Here is a 21,054-nt window from a genome sequence, read left to right as displayed (position 1 = left end):
AATTTTTGGCTTAGCGTGTCATTGAAATCCAGCATTGTGGTTAACCTTAGTAACCATGAACTGTAGCTAAGGTTTGTTTCTGTCTACAGACTGTGGTTAAGGAGAAGAATTCAGCCACAATCTCTGATTTGGATAACTTGTTGGCTTCCGTCTGCCTCGAGAGACAAAGGAGGAGTGTGTCTTTGGAGATGAAGTCAAACTGCTGGCAAGTTATAGAGCCTGCTGTGGCTGTAGAGACCAATACAGGAGAGACATGTTTTGTTGCAGCCGGGGTTGTTGTGCTCCTGCAGATACACCATGGTGCTTCTTCACTCTGTGCTCCTCCTAGCAGTCATTCCTCCTCTGGTCACTGTTATGGATACACAACCTGACTGTCTGTCTCCAGGCACTGTGGTCGTCTGCAAGAGATTCCCACATGACGAGGTTGATGTTGTCAGCCTTCATGTTATGTTTGCAGACATCTTTGTAACGCAGTTGGTCTGACACACTGGGCCAAACCTTGGTTTAGCTGTGCACCATACTGAGCTAAAAAGACCGGGAAGGAACAAAGCAGCTGGGAGGCAGCACATTCACATGGTCCCAGCAGGCTATAGTTTGGCTTACTTAACATGTGAAGACTTAGTACCTTGAAAATGAAGGATTTCCTGGTAATGAACCACACAACACACATTCATGCAACGAGGAGTGAGGTGCCTACATAGTTTACAACTAAAGAACTCTACCACAGCGTTCTGTGTAAATGCTGTAGATAGGATGGGGGACCTAAGGCCCTCCAGATGTTGCTGGACTTACAAGTCCCATCTGTTCCAGTCTACATGGCCAATGGTCCGGGATGATGGAGAATGCAGGCCAAGAACAATTTGGAGGGCCACAGGTCCCCTATCCTTGCTGTAGATCAGGGGTCGGCAACCTAAGTCCCATGGGCCATAAGCAGCCCACGGGGGTCGTTTAACTGGCCCATGAGCCACCCCCAAACCGAGTCGCCTGCTCAGTGAGTCCCCACGTGCTGCGCTAAACTGGCACAGCGCAGTGCAGGGACTCATTTTCACGGTGCCAGAAATCGCATCTGCGCAGACGCCGGCATTTGTGGGGGCGCGTGTGATCCAGCCCACGGAGGGATCTCCACTGGAATGAACTGGCCCAGGCAAGGTAAACCTTGCCGACCCCTGCTGTAGATCATTGATAGGGTGGTAAGACCCTAGCACCAATACAACCATACAACTGGTGCCATCATGTAAGTGCCAGCACAGATTCTAAGTCTATGACTGGCACGGGCAGTGACCTGTGCTGCTGCTTCTACATTGCTTTGGGTACAGGTGTGACAAGGCTGCAGATCCATCACACGCTCCAACTCCCTTTCACGATGTCCCACAAGTCCACCTACTGGGTCCTGCGCCACATGACGTAACACAGTCTTGGGAGAGCACTGTATCAGTCCTCCCTTTCTTCACATCCACAACAGCTTCCATCAGAGCCTAAAGTTGTATTACAGCCACCCACTTCTTTCCAGCTAGAGGAAGAGAGAGCTTCCCCAGATATTCCAGCATAGTCGCTCCTCTCTCACAAAGTGAAACTAACCTGTACAAAAGCCCCAATTAATCGAGTAAGAGCAAGCCTTCACGGATATAAAGATCACATGAATTTCTTCAGCACGGGAAAGAAATAAGGTCAGTGTTTATTTTCTCAGACATCGCCATAAATTAACCTGTCCTGGCATATCAGATTTCTCACAGAAGCGTGGGCGCTTAGATCTCTAATGGAATTTATACAATGCCAGCTATTCATTTCTATTTATTTTCCATGATTGGTTTAGTAATTCAGCTTCCAGCAAAGGCTGGAAGTGATATTCCTCCTGGTTCTGTTTTATTCAGGAATAAACATATATGGCATTAGGCGAGTAATGCTACTGGGTAGAAATATTTTTATTTTTTTGGCTATATTTGATCAACAAATCCAAGCTAAAGCAAACAAAGTTGGAAGATGAATCATAGTAATGCCTTTGTCTCTGTATTTATTTCCCCTTTATTCAGTTTTGCAGTGATTGCCCACTATGGAAACCCCCCCCCCTTTTTTTTTAAGAAAGAGAAAGAGAGCGAGAGAATGAGAACAAACTTTTGAACTGCAATTGGCATTTTGGTCTAACTTAGGCCTAGGCACTATATCCCCTTTCCCCATTTATCAACATAAACTAATTCAATGGCTTGCTGATGCTGAAGCTTATACTGCCATCTTGCAACAGAATCATACCAAACACTTTAGGACAAAAATAAGAATGGCGAGAGCTGAATAAGATATGCAAATACTTGCTTCCACACACACACACCCATAGCTCACAGCTAAAAAATCCATTTATTTTGCTTCGTGAAATAAAATGGTAACTCAATAATACTCAAATTACCCAGTTCACTGTATACTTAAACTTAGAGGCCCAATTAGCCAGCAGCTGGAATTCAATCACCCTGCTTTTGCCTGCAATTTTAGACAATGATTTCAAGAGTGGAAAGGATTCTTTTTTTTTTTTAATGTGGAAAGTTGTATATTTAATTTCACATTTGCACTGCTGACTTGCCGTACGCATTATTGACTATCTAATTAACACTCGGAAAGTCTGCATTTGTTCTTCCAACGGAACTGGAGAGAGAGAGAGAGAGAGAGAGAGAGAGAGAGAGAGAGAGAGAGAGAGAGAGAGAGAGAGAGAGATGGAGAGAGAGAGAAGAGGCTTCCACCCATTTAACCACACTACTCGCATTTCATCTGATTACTGGATACAGTTCTGCAACTTACTCATTAACCTGATGCCTCCGAGTCTCTGTATGATTAAGGAAAAACTAGAAATCTTCAAGCAATAAAAACTGACAGCGAAGTTGACCCCCAAATGTATTCTCTCTCCCAATTTTCCTAATTAGCCTCCTTTCCTTAGTCCCACTACTCTCTCTAATAATGGATCTCTGCTCAGCCTGGCTGGTGATTAAGATAACTACGCTCGGCCCCAGATGTTACAAGAACAGCCTAGCTGTCTCCCTCAGGACGAGAGCCCAGTTTGCAGAAATGCTGAGCCTTAAAACCCGTTTCCTGCCGCCCCCCTCAGGTATTTATCCTGCCACTTCTTCTTTTTTTCCCAGGCCACTGTCTTTGCATATTAAAATTATGGCACAGATTATAGAAAGGATGGAGGAGGAAGCCCTCCCCCATTTGTCTCTTCTGTGCAGAACACATGATATCAGCATTAATGTGTTACTTGATATATAACAAGTTGTTAAGCTGGTAAGTAGCTTGGGTTTGTGAGGTTGGAAAAGAAAAGAGGACTGAAAAGGGGTGTGTGGAAATGGAGGCAGAGAAACTTGACTAATTTCACAAACCACAAATCATGAATAGAATAAATCAAAGCTTCCCCACTCCCTTAACCGACCCCCCATATTCAGAAAAATTGATTGCATGAGCAAGAATAGGCCACGGGCAAACAACCAGAATTCAGAATTTAATCACAGGGCAACCAAGCATCTTACTCAATTTTACTTTTTAAAATTATATATATATATATGCACATGTGTGTGTGTGTGTGTGTGTAAACAGTAGATCTTCAGGCAGACAGCCTGGAATGAGGATCCCTCCTCCCAAACATCTTTCTCTTCCTCAAGCTCCTTCCCAAGGCCACTACCCTGCACTTTCAGCTCCTTAAAAAGTGGCAGAGACACATAACAAGGAAATAAAACATTACCATAAAAGAACGCAATGGAACTTCACAAATCCCCACATTGTTCTTTCTTTTATCAGATCAAAATGATCAGACAACAGCAAAGGTTGCTAGGTTTATCGAGGGTGCAATGAGATTAAGGGCCACTATCTGAACGATAATCTTGCTCATTTGATTGCCCTTTTTACCCATTGCTGTCTTTTTTTATTTGTATATATTGCTTGTTTTATGTTGCTATGGCCGTTGGCTAATGCGAATAAAGTTTATCTATCCACTTCCCAAATCTGAGTGATAGGACACAGAGACCAGCAAGTCCATTTTGACACAACGCTAACCAAAACCGTGTCAATCTTTTGGTAAAATTCCATAGCCTTAACCAGAAAATTCCTCATCTTTAACTAGAATGTGGTGCAGACATCACAACACCTGGAGAAGTAAGTAACTGATCGAGCCAGTGGCCTGCTGAACTTCAGCGAGTTTTACTTACGTCCAGAGAATCTTCATTCACAAGGATGAGGGTCATACTCTGGGACACGAGCCTGCAGGAATATCCTGGGGAAATAAATAACAAAGCAGACACAGAGGGGCGTCAGGGTCACTTTCTTCTTCACCGTCACAACAAACAAGTTCAACATCAGAAAGGAAACCGTAAGAACATAAGAAGAGCCACCTGCTGGATCAGGCCACCATTCTGCTCCCACAGAGGCCAATCAGATGTTTTTGGGAAGCCCCAGTCAGTAAAAACCACACACCCTGCTCCTGCGGTTTCCACCTGTTGGGATTTTTGACTACGTGCTATCTGATGCAGCTTCCCACAGAAGCAATTAAGGAGTTGGCCAAAGGCCAAGAAGACTGAGCAGAGGGAGTTATTCTGCCTAGAGATATGGGACCTAGGATACAGCTCTGCTATTGGTCGAGGTCTCCACATAGGCGTGACGACTCATGACCTTCCTTTTTGGTTAGTTGTTGGTCAGTGTGTGGTTTGAGAGTTCGTTCAGTGAGAGAGTTAAGATCCGTGTCTGTATCCTGTATATAGTAACTTGTGATTCTGCTGTAAATAATAAACCTATAAGTAACCAAGTTACTAGTAGCAGGGTCTTGTTCCTGCTTCATCCTGCCTGCAACTGACTGCTTCTGGACAGTCTGCGTATGTTCTGCTATATTCAACAGGTTCTGGCTAAGACTCTTCAACACCACCAACTGGTAAAACCCCCATGATGAAAAAGTGGGGAAAGGAGAGAGAACCTGCTTTGCATGCAGAAGGTGTCTTTCTGAGTGTTTTTCCCAGCTGGAATAAACTGCATTTATAGAATAACACACTGCGCATGCACACGAAAGTTCATACCAAGAACAAACTTAGTTGGTCTCTAAGGTGCTACTGGACACACACACACACATATATATACACACACAGTGGTACCTCGGGATGTGAATGGGATCTGTTCCGGAGCCCCGTTCGCATCCTGAATAGAACGTAAGACGCAATGGCGTGTCTGCGAGTTGTGTTTTGCCGCTTCCGCGCATGTGCGTGACGTCATTTCGAGCGTCTGCGCATGCACGAGCAGCGAAACCCGGAAGTAACGCACTCCATTACTTCCGTGTTGCCGTGGAGCGCAACCCGAAAGCGCTCAACCAGAGGTATGACTATATATATTTCGACTACATCAGACCAACTACCTACCTGAATCAGTTGTTATGAGTTGTGTATTTTAATGACTGTGCCATTTTATAAACACCCCTCAGAACTACCTGTGTATAAGACGAGCCCCAATTTTAAACCTAATTTTTGGGTAAAAAACCCCATGTCTTATACACAGAAAAATACGGTAATTAATGCAAAGTTAAATCTGCAATGCACTCTCAAAACAAGCACAACTTCAAACCATAAGTTATGAAGTTGGCTTGCTACATTAACTAGAGTTTTGTTTTGTTTTTAAGCTATGATCCCTGGTTTGTATGTTAACTACAAGCCAAGTTTCATGGAAATGGAAACTAAACTGTCGGTGTCCTGCTCTTGGTGACGCCTCCTTGCTTTTGCACATACCCAAGCCATGGTTTAGTGTTGCACACAAAGTCAGCCACTGTTTCTAGCTAGAGTAAGCCAAGAGAAGGGGGTCCGATTTTTGAGAGCTAACTAAGTTGTTCCTGGGACAGGAAGAGTCTGCTACCTTGAAATAGTTTTCTTTCATTTGTGGCCAACTTGACCATTTGTAAATAAAGCACATATTATGAAACTCTAAGTCTTGAGTGCTTCCTCATGCAAAACTAAGCAAACTCTGCAACATTACCCAATGTTCAGAGAAAAGGGGAGCAAAGTATTTTGAAAGTATTTTACATAAAATGGATTGCCTAATATAAAAGTTGTGCATGGAGCTTTATTGGTATTCCACATAGAATGTTCTCACTAAAGAAAAAATAGTAACAAAGTAAACTGAGCATGTTCTTATAAATCTTTAGAGAAAAACTTGGGGCAAAATGATTGCGAGTTGTCAAGACCTTTACATCTATGGAAAAGAGTAAAGTGAGATTCCTTAAGTATCTACTAAAAAAGAGAGACGTCCTACAAGCTATTTTTAAATTCCTGAATGTTATTTAGTAATAATAGTAATAATAATGCCAAAACATGCAAAGCTCCATTTTATTTTAAAATTTCACTGATAAATAAAGAGGGATATCTTACAGCTTCAGACATTACTCTCCAAGTCAGGCATAGCCTGTCCTCAGGGAATGACTGCAGCCCTAAACGGTTACAAATTTAGTATAACTAATTCAAAGGGATTTTCTGCTGGTTTTTGATTGGAACAACAGCTGCAACACTTCACAGCAATTTCCAAGCTGCTGCTTGCTGAACCTTTCAGATTCAGCAAGACACCATTTGACAACTGGAGCCGGGGAGCCGAGTGCTGAACAACAGCAAAAAGTTATACTGGATTCCTCAGTGATTAGCAGGATCCAACAGTCATGCAAGTGAATTCAGATGAGGGTGTGCTTTCAAATTCCCTAAAGACATGTGCCCATGGGGAGCTCACTTAGAGACCCTGCATTGAGTTGAATGGTCATATTGTAAGATGCTTTAGATCTTGGGGATGTGTGAAACAAAATACAAATGCATTATATCCTGTTTCACTACGGTAGCTCAACAGATGAGAGAACCACTGGCCTGCCAGCCACTGGATGTCATGAATGCAAACAGACAGCCACCAGGTCATGTGAAGTGGTCAGGTGATGTAAGGAGCCAATGAGATTTTATATCAACCTATAATACAAGGGTGATGAACTCCCCCACCCCAGATCTTTCTCTCTCCCCTCACTGGCCATTTTTGACAGGTGGGCAGGGCCACACAACTGTCAATTATCTGATGTCATAATCACACGCGGTGACTGATAGGTGGTCCCATGCACCTGTCCATGTCAGCTTGCAGAGGAATGCACTGGCAAAGCAGCACCAAGCAGGACTGAACTCTCCACTCATCAGTGGAGACTAGGGGATTGCTTGTCTAAACAGGTGCATCTTCAAGAGCTGGCGGAATGCCAATGTTGATGCCGCCACTTATATTTCAGCAGGAATAGCATTCCCTCCCATGTTACCACAAGCTGATAATCATCAGACTGTGGCAAAACTAACTGAGTTCCATTTGCTGATCTTGATGCCCTCGCATGGCAGTGGAAGAGAGGATGGTCTTTCAGTTAACCAGGCCCAGAGTTTTTTAGGGCTTTATACGTAAGTAGCATTAAACTAATCCAGTGGCTAATAGGCAGCGAGTGAAGATCCCTTAGCACAGACATAATGTGTGCCTGATCAGGAGCACAACTCACCACCTGGGCCACTGCATTCTGCACTAGAATGTTTAGGGACACAGCAAAGGAAATTAGAAGAGTCCGCTGGATCAGGCCAATTGCCTATCTAGTCCAGAATCCTGTTCTTACAGTGGTCAACCAGATGCCTGTGGGAAACCAGCAAGCAGGATTCGAGCACAAGAGCTCTCTTCCCTCCTGTGGTTTCTCTGTCACTTGGGCTGACTAAGCAAGATAATGTGGCAATACTTTGCATACTGTGTGCAGGGGTGCATGCTGGGGAATGTCGTCATCATGAATTCATTGGGTTCCTCCATGTGGGGGGTAGCCCATAGGCATTTTCTGCAGCTCAGTCTCTGACTGGTGGGCTTTGGAGGAGCTTCCAGGGGTGCTGAGAGAGTACAGTGGACGCTCGGGTTGCGAACATGATCTGTGCAGGATGCATGTTCGCAACCCACAGCGCCACATCTGTGCATGTGCGGGTTGTGATTCGGCGTTTCTGCACATGCGTAAAGTGCGATTTAGCACTTCTGCGCATGCGTGAGCGCCGAAACCTGGAAGTATCCCGTTCCAGTACTTCCAGGTTTTGGCGCATCCGTATCCCAAAAACGTGCAACCTGAAGCGTCTGTAACCCAAGGTATGACTGTATCTGCCTTTTTTTCCACCATCTGCTCAGTTTCTGCATTGCATTCTCCTTCTAGGCTGAACTGATCACAGGGTACAGCAGCCATTCCAGTGACACAGGAGCAGCATAATATCTGCTCGCTGTGTGTGTGTGTGTGTGTGTGTGTGTGTGTGTGAGAGAGAGAGAGAGAGAGAGAGAGAGAGAGAGAGAGAGAGACTGCTCAGTAAATCATCTGTTCCCATTGCATTAGGATAAGTGCAGAAAGCCCTCTGTGATCTGTTTTGTCCTGCCTCTGAAAATACATTTACATTTTTCTGTGCTGTGGTAAAGAAACAAAGTGCATATGATTTATCGAGGCTGCATCTGAAATGCCACTTTTAGTAGGAGAAGTCAATTTTAAATGTAAATAGAGAATTACTGGCTGTCCAAAACTCTACCGAGCTTAATGCAAGTGAAATCACAGAATACCAAAGCTTTGCTGTTAAAAGCCTATCTTAAATAACTAACAGTCAACCAATAATACATACTGACTTGAAAGTCACAAAAAGTTAAAGGTCTAGGTGCACAAGCACATTTGAAATTAAAACTGAGTATGTATAAAGATGGAACAGAACAGAGTGAAGTGGTATAAGTCAGGTGTAGTTTCCCTGAATGATAATGTAGGTTTCAGCAATTTGTGATTTATTTATTTTTAAATCCTCATGAAAACAATTACAGTGGGACCTCGGGTTAAGTACTTAATTCGTTCTGGAGGTCTGTTCTTAACCTGAAACTGTTCTTAACCTGAAGCACCAGTTTAGCTAATGGGGCCTCCTCCTGCTGCCGCACTGCCGGAGCACGATTTTTGTTCTCATCCTAAAGCAAAGTTCTTAACCTGAAGCACTATTTCTGGGTTAGCGGAGTGTGTAACCTGAAGCGTATGTAACCTGAAGCGTATGTAACCCGAGGTACCACTGTATTCGGCATTTTAGTGTGAATTTCTCCTAATGAACACATTTTTGTCTGCAGTTTTAACTAACCTACACATTATTTCCAAGCAACTTCTCCCTATATAATGAATTTTTGTCCATTGTTTTCACTAATTTATTCATTTTTGTACACATTTCCCCCTAGTACGTGCACGTTTGTTGGAGAACCGCATCAGAAAATTTAGAAAAGTGGAAATTTTGGTTGTTTCGGTTCTTTGGGAAGTGAAAATTGGATAATTTTTGCTTTAAATCATATTCCTTCCCTATTATGACACACAAGGGTTTCAGTCTCAAAGGAAAGTTCTGCAAGGAGATTAGTGCCCCCCCCATCCGAAACCCCACCCACCAACAGGCTACATACTCCCCGATTCGTATAAAAAAATATATAGAATGGGCACGTTTCTCTAGTCTGGGCAATAAGGAAATCTGCCCTTGCGGAAGATAGAGCACATTCATTTTGCTCCACCTCCTTGTTTACCACCCTGCACCCAGATTTCACAATTAGGAGCCTGTGCTTCTTATCTCTTACTCATTTAATGAAATAAATGAAAGAGTCAAAGCAGTGCAACAAATGAGCCACACTGCTCAAGCCACCAAATCTTGTGAGTTGTATTCAACAAAGTTGTACTCAGAGTAGACCCAATAAAATTAATGCACATAAGTTAGTCATGCCCATTATTTGAAACGAGTGTGCTTCACCAGGTGACTAATGATGGATAGACCCCTGTGATCCAACACGTTGCACAGGGCCACCTTAGCAGAAAAGCTGAAGGGTTGTTACCTATGTTCAGAGCTGTTTCTTGTTTGTCTCCTGTTAGGACCCAAATCTTGATTTCTGCTTTTATTAAAGTGGATATCGTTTCTGGAACACCTGCTTGAAGGCGGTCCTCAATGGCCGTGGCACCAAGAAGCAGTAAATCCTGAAAAGGGATGGAAGAGGGGAGAAAAGAATTGGGAGGTCTCCTTCTTCTGGGATCAATCTCAGCTTGGACCATGCTCAAAAACAGAAATTAATGACAGCAAGCTGTGCCTTATCCTTTCTGCTACCCACCCTTCAACAAGACATGTATGGCGTAGTTAACTTTTGCTGCTCCTCTGGCATGAAAATTGGACATTTCAGAGTGCATAAAAGAACCAGGCACTTTGATCAGAAGGAGGGCAACGATTCAAAAGCAATTAATTGTAATTGCAACTTTAAAAGATAGCCAGTGGAGAGGTCCATGCACCAGTTGCCATAGCAACATTCTTAATAGCCTTAATTGGTATATTTCTTAAGTTCAGAAAACAGAGGTTGCATGGCATCGTGTCGTTAAATATACTTCCTGCTTTCAAAATATACCTACAAAGTGGATGCTATCAACCGAAAGTAAAACTGTTAATTGACCTGATCATGTCCCACTTTGGAAGCACAAATGTAATGACCATCCATTTATCTTCCCATCTCTATATATCCTTCAGGCGTATATATACTCTGAAATAAGAAAAAAAAACCCAAAATCCTAAGGAAGTTCGCTCGGGAATAAGTCCCACTGAACTCTGTAAAACTTGCTTCTAAGTAAATATTCTTAATATCAAGTGGCACATATCATTTGCAATTGTAAAATGCACTGGCTCTAGTATATTCTTAACTTTCCTGAAGGTTTGGGGCGACTGCTGTAGAAATGTAAACAGTTTAAGGGAAATAAACAGATAAGACAGACTAAGCATCAGCCCCTGTGTCAGAAATGAACTCCGTCTAACTTAATGAGACTTGCTGCCTTGTTTAGAACTGAGTGCCCAGTCTTTCGTAAACAACATTTGTCAAAATCCATAATCATAGATTTAAGTGCCCTTTGTTTAAAAGCTACATATTTTGAATTTTGGGAAAGAGTAAAGAGCAAATAACAGAGCAGTGCATTTTCATAAACAGCAGATCTATGTATTCAATCAGCATGTGACACTTTTTGCAAAAACAGGAATTATATGTGTGGCTCCAAATCAAACATGCAACTCAGCAGATAATTCAAGAGAATTCAAATGAATTCTGCAAAAGTTGTTAACAACTGAAGAGAAAACATTTTAAAATGTATGCTGGGGGGGGGGACTTTTTCAGTTTTGATGCAAAGATTGCTGACATCCAAATTAAACAAAACATTCAACTGCAGGAATGCAAACATTAAAGGGGCTTAATTGTGATGATTTTAATCATGAGAAAGAAGAGAAATCATAACAACAGAATCCATACTTTTACTTACCCAACTGTCTATCTCAAAGTCAGGCAGTATTTATGGATATTCCATGCTTGCTTTTGCCATCTCTTTTTGGACTACAATTCCCATCATCCCTATCACTGGTCCTGCTACCTAGAGATGATGGGAACTGTAGTCCAAAAACAGATGGAGACCCAAGTTCAGGAAATCCTGCTCTAAACTAAGATGCCCCAAATGCTGCAAACTTTCATTATAGGAGAGCAAAGAGGCTGACCAGGAGCCTGTGCAATCATGCTAAGCCACAGTTGGCTTAGTGTAACTTGTGAACCAGGCCAACATTATGTTGAAATCTTGCTGTATTTCTACAAAGTGATAACAATCCTTGATCATATTTCGTTAAGGAAACACTCTGCTTTTGCAGGAAACACATAGATGATTTTTTAAAAAATTTTAAATTATTTTTTGGTGCGTTGGGGGGGGGAATATTCAAGGGATATGAAATTAACACATCTGAAATGCTTCCAGTGAAACGGAATGAATAATAGAATCATAGAGTTGGAAGAGACCACAAGGGCCATCGAGTCCAACCCCCTGCCAAGCAGGAAATAACATCAGAGCACTCCTGATGGATGCACTGCTTGGTGAAGTTTAGTCTATTTCATGGGTAGGCAAACCAAGGCCTGGGGGCCTTTTCAATCAGGCCCATGGACAGTCCGGGAATCAGCATATTTTTACATGAGTAAGATGTGTCCTTTTATTTAAAATGCATCTCTGGGTAATTTTTGGGGCCTGCCTGGTGTTTTTACATGAGTAGAATGTGTCCTTTTATTTAAAATGCATCTCTGGGTAATTAATTTTTGGGGCCTGCCTGGTGTTTTTACATGAGTAGAATGCGTCCTTTTATTTAAAATGCACCTCTGGGTGATTTGTGGGGCATAGAAATTTGTTCTCCCCCCCTCAAATATAGTCTGCCCCCCCCCAAGTTCTGAGGGACAGTGGACTGGCCCCCTGCTGAACAAGTTTGGTGGCCCCTGGTCTACTTGATATTGGCAAAATTTGCAAGTGGGAGAGGACTCGGCTGTAAGCAGCTCAAAACCATGTCTCCTAGTTACCTTCTCAATGATCTCATAGCACTCCTCCAGCTTCTGAGTTCTGTCCTTCAGGTTTGTGCTGGCTTCATTATAGATGGCCAGCCAATCCCGGTAAGAGTTTTCCGATAGGTCTGCATATGCAATGCACAGAGTCCTCAAACCTAAAAAGGAAAGGCAGGTATTGGTAGAGGGAGAAATTTGATTCAGTTCACATTTAAAGGCAAACAGACCTAATTCCCACTTTCCAAAACAGTATGTGGGCCCAAGATAGCAACCCTTCCAAATTTTGCAGTGCACTCCCTCCAGCCATGTAATACATACAACAATGCAAATAATCGGGTGCATAAAATGCATAAAAGTGAAAATAACCATAAAATGCATTCTATTAGAGAATGCTACTTTGCCAAAATGTATATATTAGGTTAAAAAGTTGTATACAAAATGTGTGTATTAGGAGAACTCTGCCCTACAATATCAATGAGGATTTTTTTAGGAATGGCAACTTTAACACCTTCACGCAGCTTTCAATTTTAAAAATAAATTACTTACTATACTACAATATATTTTAAAATTAAATTGTGACATCACAGAAACATGACATGAGGTAGTTGAATAGCTTCCCATTAACTGCCCAACTGCAAATAACATAATGCTCTGTAGTTCCTTTTAATGGACACATGTAATTTGCACCGATGTTGACACAGGTTAACCATGCGCAGTAATCTGAAGAACAGGCCCCTTTGGAATATGAACAGCGTTATTTTTATGAGACTTCTGACAGAATTTAGCATACATAAAAATAATGATTTCTCTTCTGGCACAAGTGAACCAGAAGAAGGAGAGAGCATGCCATATAAAACAGAAGGACAATATTATTGCGGGTGTGGGAGTTCCCAGGAAAAAAAGTGTTTGTGTGGCAGGGAGAGATTTTCAGGCATGGGAAGGAATACGTTTTGCAGCAACATGGTATCATAAAAGGAACACAGTCCACTCCCCATCTTGCTCTACCTCAGTAATGTCCCATTAGCAATGAAATAAGAGACAGGTATATTTGATTTCATATAGCAAACTTGTAGGGGCAGCTACTGCATCTTAAGGGAACACAACAGAAGTGCGAGCAGTAGGAGCCAAGTTCATTTTCCGTTTTCCTAAACATTTACAATAGAGGTACCACATGTCGCCTCTCCTTCAAACTTCTTTGTTCTGTTCCCTACCCACCCATGATTCATTTCAGAAACACTCTCCCAACTTGCTAAACAAAGGTATTAACAGCAGTTGAGAACTAGGAGACACAGTTAATGTTGCTTCTGTGGTGCTGCTCCATTCCAATTGATCTTTTGTTTCACACCTCTTTAAACAAGATTGCAGTCTTGATACACTCCATTTTCACCCAAGGAATGTTTTGCCTCTGGCTTGAGTTGTATGCCTGAGACTCTGTAGATTCCCCAATTCAGCATCTCCTTTGGCTGGAGACAGATTATAGTGGTGCTGTTCTTTTAAAGGTGTCTGAAAATGGTACGGGTGGCAGAACTGCCTTTAATGCATGCACACACTTCCTTGGTCCCACAGTCTATGTCTGGTCACACCATTCTGCAATCAGCAAAAGCAGAGGAGATCCCTCTGGCTGTCTATGTCATGGGACAGAATGTGTCTATCAGAACACATTCAGCAGGTGCAGGAACAATCTTCAACTTGTATTTCCTCTCTCAATTCTGCCCATGTTCAATACGTATGGCATGTGAAACTATATATGGCACTATTTTGATGCTCAAACCTGAATCCTTAACAGAAGAACCAAGCCCAAACCCCTCTTCCTCATTAAAAAAAACAACCCTTGTCCACCACATTCTTTCCTTCCATCAAACTAAGGGATGACAGTTCTTGCTAAGGAATCTATCCATTTTGGTTTCTCCCAATTTCTCATTTTTTCCAGCCTGCTAAAAACAAATGCATACCTTCTGTGGCAAAATAGTCAAGATGACACAGTGTTTGCTCCAAATACAGGGAATTTTTGGAGAGTCTCTCGAAAATGACGTTATCCTACCAACAAGAAAGAGCATAGATAAAGCATGTGTCCATAATTGCATTTTATAATGCCTATTTAAGACCTTTGTATCCTTTATATCCTTTCTTTCCAGGGTGCTTGTGGTGGTTCAGGTTAAGGAACAAGTGGGACACTTTATAATTAAAAGGAAGGTAGCAGCATTGACCCACAAAATAAGCAGCTGTGGACATACCTAGAAAACAAACAAACAAACTCTATACAGTAAATTGTTGAAAAAAAGATATGATGTGATTGAATTGAGAGCCCTGCTTCCCTCAAAGAGATGAATGACATTGTTCAAACCACTATTCCCGCAACCTGGTGCTTTCCAGATGTTTTGGACTACAACTCCCCTAAGGCCCTGCCAGAATACCGTTTGCTAGCTGAGGCTGATGGGAGTTGTAGTCTAAAACACCTAGACGGCACCAAGGTTGGGAAGGCTGGATTAAACAGGCAACCTTGGCTTGATCCTGTCCACACAATCCTGATCCAGAAAACAGATCAATTTACTGATGGAAAATGTAACAAAGCTCCTGCCAACCTAGCAGTTCGAAAGCACGTCAAAGTGCAAGTAGATAAATAGGTACCACTCTGGCGGGAAGGTAAACGGTGATTCCGTGCGCTGCTCTGGTTCGCCAGAAGCGGCTTAGTCATGCTGGCCACATGACCCGGAAGCTGTCTGTGGACAAACGCTGGCTCTCTTGGCCTATAGAGCGAGATGAGCGCGCAAACCCCAGATTCGGTCACGACTGGACCTAATGGTCAGGGCACCCTTTACCTTTTTTAATGTAACAAAGGGGGAATTTAAGTCTTGAAGGGCATACAACCTCTGATGACAATGGCAGTGTTGCTTATTATTAGCATTATTTATGAAACACAAAGTATCAGAGCTACAACGGAAAGCATAGTGACAATTTCCTTTGACACTTACGGCTCCTTTGCAGTACAAACGCAGACGCCCTTCCGGAGTCCTAACAATTACAGACATTCGTTTTCTGTCACTGGGAAGAAAAAGAAGAAGCATTCGTTGCACTTCATGTGTTATCAACATCTAGCAAAGTGCTTGCCAAATGGTCTTCAGGCACAGCCCCATGGGCAGCTCAGTTGGTTAGTGTGGTGCTGATAACGCCAAGGTTGCAGGTTCGAGACAGCTGCCTATTTTGAAGTCAGGTTATCCCCATCCCGATATGGCTGCTGCTGGGCCACCAGCCAAAGCTGGTTGAAGGCACTCCATGTCACAGAGGCCACTTGCGCATCCAGGGACAAGGATAGCCAACGAATACCCCCAAGCTGAACGCCTGATTCTTCAGGGGGAAGTGCAACCCCATCAAGAACTGGCTGAAGGAAACAATACGTGAAATCTTGGGCATGTCACAATCTCCAGGAAGCTCTGAAATGTAAGAGACACCTGGCCCTTTATGAATGAAAAGAATTTTGGCTAGCTAAACTTGTAAGTAGGGAAGCGAGAGGTGGTTTCAAGTGAGGGTTGAGTGTAAGAGCCCAGTGGTTTGAGGAAACACCTACAATACCAATCTTTTTGACCCAAAGAGGAAGAGCAAATGGTTTAGGGTTGTCTAAAGATATACAAATATGAGTAAGGGGGAAATTTAGAGGCTCAGGTCTGGAAATGTATCGTAATCAAGCCCAACAAACCATTTCCTATAGAACATGGTTTATGAACAACCAAATTACTTTAGAATTAATATGAAAATGTATTTATGAATACAGTGGTTCCTCGTGTTATGGATGGGATCCGTTCCGGAGGCCCGTCCATAACATGAAAAGCCCGCAACTCAAAGTGCTGCGTCTGCGCAGGCGCACGGTGCAATCTGGTGCTTCTGCGCATGCGTGAGTGGCGAAACCCGGAAGTAGCCCATTCTATTATTCTGCCATACATTTAAAGCCCACCCATTACACATTTAAAAGTGTAGAATCCTGGGAATTGTCATTTGCTAAGGGTACTGGGAATTTCAGATATATGAGGGTGAAAACTACAGTTTCCAAGATTCTTTGGGAGACGCCATGTGCTTTAAATATGTGTTGAATACATACTGCGGATCTGTCATTAGTCTAATGGTTTGGAGAAGTCAAATGTGGGCCAGATCCTTTGAGAAATACAGATCAGCAATCATGGAGACTGAAACAGCCCTTCCTAATCTCATTTTCTATATAAATGAACGGCATGTCATTATTTTGAAATTAATGAACTTCTTTCTTCTCTCTTTCTGAATTAGATTAAAAGCAGAGGATTCTACCAAGAATACATTTTGCCATTGATGTCCTCTTACAGGGGACTGCTTGTTTTGCCGGCGGGGGGGGGGGAGGCGACCGAAAGCTGCATCAAGCTTCTTCTTTTTTTAAAAAAAAAAGTTATTATTTTCCCCCCTTAGGACAAACATAGTAAACATACAGGAGAGTTGGAAAAGGGGGAAATTCCACCTACTTTATGATCAAGTTTCCTAGGATTGAATTCAATTATTTTCACTGGGAGACAAATGGTGTGCCAGGAAGGTACTACAGTGTAACCAATAATTTAAATTATATAGGGCTGTTTTGTTTTTTTAAAAATAGATGAAGATAATCAAACAAAAGTGCATAGGAACTGACACCGGGGACACCCATGTATGCAATGAAATTGCAATAAAATTGATTATTATCAAGCCAAGTATAGAGAAGTATAATTCAACCAATTGCACAAAACGAAATCATACGTTTATAATTACATGTACTCATTTTTAGGACTAAGTAGTTTTTTTTTAATGAACTAAACATTTCAATGGGGGCCTAAAACATTTCCCAAAAGATTGCACAAATTCTTTTTAATTTTGCATGGTTTTGCTTTGCTTCCTATACTTCTCAGGAGCTACTTTGGCACAATCCATTTAGAGAGGATTGTTGAGCATGTTATCCAGCCAGTTAGGGATCACATAGCAGCATTACGACATCATGATGTAGTGTAATTCCCTGGTGTATTCTGTCCCAGGAACTTGGCTAGCCTTCTCACAGCTGCTAAACTGCCATTTGAAGCAGCAGCAGTAATATCTCTCTGTCTGTCTGTCTGTCTGTCTGTCTGTCTGTCTCTGTCTCTCTCACTCTCTCTCTCACACCCCCCCCCAACAATGTATTAGACTGTAAACTGTTCCAAACTGCTGGAGGGAATGATGTTAGGGAAGGTTGTTTTAAGGGTTTTTCTTTAAAAATTGAGTTTTCTCCACTCCATTTATCACATTTTCTTAGGTACTGAAATAGTTATAAAATCTAATTACCTTGAAAATTCCAATACATTGAGGATCTCATACGTCTCTTCCTTTCCTAGCTGCAAACACATGAAACAAAAATTGAACCATGTTAAGCAACGCGGACATGCAAAGAAGCCTTGCTTCTTTCGAATGCCCACGTTAAAACATGTGATGATAGCTCCCTCTGCTGGGCAAAATGTGTGCCTCCAAGAGCATGGTGCACAGAATATTATTTCATTCAGCATCAATTCTTCAAGTGCATCTGTGGAGAACACACCTCCATAAGATGTTATGGTAAAGTGTGCAGAGGGCTCTCATTCCACAGTGATGGGCTGTTCTGCTTCATAAGACACCTCCAGCGACTTTAACCTCCGATGCACAATTTATGTTATGGCATTCTAAGTCACAAGCCAAGCTTTCGTACGCAGTGCTCAAGAAAGCACCTACCATAAACATGGGTACTCTGGCTTATACCAAACAAGCCTACTGATCCACCCTAATCAATACTCTCTATGCCAGCGTTCTTCAACCTTGGGTTTCCCAGATGTTGGGTGGACTACAACTCCCATCAGCCTTGACCACTGGGCTAAGATAGCTGTGCATGATGGGTGTTGTAGTCCACCCACATCTGGTGTCAGCCCAGGAATGTCCAGGAATCTACTCTTCATTGTCAGAACAAGACTGACAAGTTAGGGAAAGCCGTGTCTCTCAGCTGCCCCTAGTTGTGCACCCAATGAGGCAGTTGCAGCAACAGAGAGGCCCTGCTCCAGACCTCAGTTTATGTATCTCCCCCACCCAAGCTGTGTGTAAGCCGGCAAAGACTGTGCCTGCTTGTCACCTGCTGCTGCTCCTCCCACTTCCATCCTCTTCTGGTCCTGGGAGACAGTGGAGGTAGAGGAGGAGGAGGAATGGAAGCCCTTAATTCTGTACCAGCCTGACCTGTCTCTCCTTCCTCCTGCTCCTGTTGTTTTCTCGCCACTCCTACAACTTCTCCTTCCTCTGAGTCTCATCTCCTGGCTGTCACAGGTTTCCCCGGATCGCCAATCCCTTCTTCCAACCCCCTTTCTCCCAGTGCCCACTCCCCAGTATCCAGCCAGTCCCTTGACATCTGGGGACCCAAGACTGAAGAATACTGGTCTACACTGCCTAGCAAGATTACAGATTGCAGACCAAGTTTACAGATAGGAGCCTTTTCCTAATCCTACCTGGGGACTGAAAGTAGCACCGTTTGCATGGAAAGCATGTGCTCTTCCTACTGAGCGACAGCCCTTTCCCCAAAGGTCTGGCTCCCAAGGCACCACTGGGAACCAAACACAGTTTAATAAGCAGGTGCTTTGGCCAGCTAACCAATGGCCTTCCTACAGATCCCCTGACCGGCACTATTTAATTTATTTATGTTATTTATGGGCCGCCATAGAGTTCTCAGAGTTGCTTAGCGCTATCCTTTTATACATGCTCTTACCGCGTCGATGATAACAGAATCCGGAGTCCGTCCGGTGAAGACGTAGCCAAGCTTTTTTGCTCCTTTGACTAAGGCTCCTTCATCTGTCAATAGAAAAAACCTGCCTTTATGGGAAATTCATTACAAATGTAGCAAATGGCTTTATTAACATAAAAGTAAATGGAATATCACTGAGGCTAATAGTGCTGAAGAGCATTTATGAAATTATATACCACAGGGTCCTACTGGAAGACTTACGTCTCACTTGCCCATTCTCAGCATTTGTCTATTTTTTAAAAAAAACATACCCCATTTTTTGTATGTAACCCCCCCCCCTCAGAAAAAACAACCCTGAAGTGGCTTACCAAAATAGTAATAGTAATAATAAAAATAGAGAGGGAAAGAGGTTGCATTCGGACATAACACTAAGCCGTGCCATGGATAGCTGACAGGTGTTGTGGTTATGGATGTAGGACTAGGACCTGAGGTAAAAGGTAAAGGTAAAGGGACCCCTGACCATAAGGTCCAGTCGTGACCGACTCTGGGGTTGCGGTGCTCATCTCGCTTTATTGGCCAATGAAGCTGGCATACAGCTTCCGGGTCATGTGGCCAGCATGACTAAGCCGCTTCTGGCAAACCAGAGCAGCGCACGGAAACGCTGTTTACCTTCCCGCCGGAGAGGTACCTATTTATCTACTTGCACTTTGACATGCTTTTGAACTGCTAGGTTGGCAGGAGCAGGGACCGAGAAACGGGAGCTCACCCCATCGTGACCTTCTGATCGTCAAGTCCTAGGCTCTGTGGTTTAACCCACAGCGCCACCCACGTCCTGAGGTGCCAGGGTTCAAATTCCCACTCAGCCATGAAGCCCACTGGGTAACCCTGAGCCAGCCACTCACTCTCAGCCTAACCTACCTCACAGGGTTGTGGTGAGGATAAAATGGGTGAGAGGGAAGCGTGAGCTCCTTGGGGGGAAAGGTGGGATATAAATGTAATAAATAAATAAGAGGTGTTATGAAAGTTCAAGGACAAAGCATGGCCTGGGGAGAGTTCCAAGGGCCATATTTAGGCCTCAGGCCTGAGGTTCCTTACCTCTATCCTAGACAATATAAAAAAACCCCTCAAGATGTATACAGCCTCTGACAAACATGGGCTTGCCATCTTGGGCCCTCATTGAGGAAACCACCTCATTCCCTTCCTCTGCTGTTCTCCTTGCTCTCCATCCCCTTAAGAAAAGAAGCCAGTGACCAACCTGGAGAAGAGGCCTGGTAGATGATTGTGTTTCCGTCTCTTTCTGGGACAACGGTGTGGCACACAGCCAGGAGAGTGAGGAATTCCCGGATGTGAGTAGCTGTGGGCTGAAAGGGAAGGTCCACACAAGAGTCATGCCACAAGGAATCCTGAGGGAGTTTCTAAGTCTCTTGCTGTATTTATTAGAAGAGGAAGACAAGCACTTGGGTGGTCAATGGAGCTCTCCTTGGTTACTTTGTGGTTTCTTGCCCATTATCTCCTTCGATGGTTAATAGCTGCGTTAACTGTTTCACCACCTACAGGATCAGAGGCCCAGTCCCTCAGGATACCAATTGCTTGGCCACAAAAGCAGAAGAGGGCCTTTCCATAGGCCTCTGGTTGTCCGCTGTGGGAAACAGGACACTGGGCCCTTGGTCTGATCCTTGCATTAGTCTGTCAAATACGGAATAGGTGCACTAGTTAGATCAGTGTAAACTTGGGTCCCCGGCTGTTGTTGGATTACAACTCCCATCAACCCTAGCTAGGAGGGCCAGTGGTCAAGGATGATGGGAGTTGTAGTCCAACAACAGCTGGAGGCCCAAGTTTGAGAAACACCGAGTTAGATTATTAGATAGACTATCAGTCTGATCCAGCAGAGCTCTCCTTGCGTTAACCTCATCAAATACAAGACAATTAAAACAAAGGCTAGGCCTTTGGTCTGATCCAAAAGGGTCCTT

The 21,054-nt window shown here is 43.3% G+C and overlaps 1 protein-coding gene across 9 annotated transcripts in view; it reads right to left on the bottom strand.

Moving 5' to 3' along the window:
• ATP8A2 (ATPase phospholipid transporting 8A2) overlaps positions 1-21,054 on the bottom strand; it is a 308,445-nt gene that overhangs the window by 201,288 nt on the left and 86,103 nt on the right. For all 9 annotated transcript variants that reach the window (XM_081909320.1, XM_081909321.1, XM_081909322.1 and 6 more), the window contains 8 exons: positions 20,340-20,445; positions 19,109-19,191; positions 17,674-17,723; positions 15,339-15,408; positions 14,319-14,403; positions 12,385-12,524; positions 9,865-10,003; positions 4,182-4,246 (listed from right to left, as the gene is read on the bottom strand). In XM_081909320.1, the coding sequence (XP_081765446.1) occupies positions 4,182-4,246; positions 9,865-10,003; positions 12,385-12,524; positions 14,319-14,403; positions 15,339-15,408; positions 17,674-17,723; positions 19,109-19,191; positions 20,340-20,445 (738 nt within the window). The remainder of the gene's footprint in view (positions 1-4,181; positions 4,247-9,864; positions 10,004-12,384; positions 12,525-14,318; positions 14,404-15,338; positions 15,409-17,673; positions 17,724-19,108; positions 19,192-20,339; positions 20,446-21,054) is intronic.

Source organism: Podarcis melisellensis (assembly GCF_964234715.1).
Source record: "Podarcis melisellensis genome assembly, chromosome: 4".
NCBI classification, from domain to species: Eukaryota; Metazoa; Chordata; class Lepidosauria; order Squamata; family Lacertidae; genus Podarcis; species Podarcis melisellensis.
This window is presented reverse-complemented; position numbering and strand designations above follow the sequence as displayed.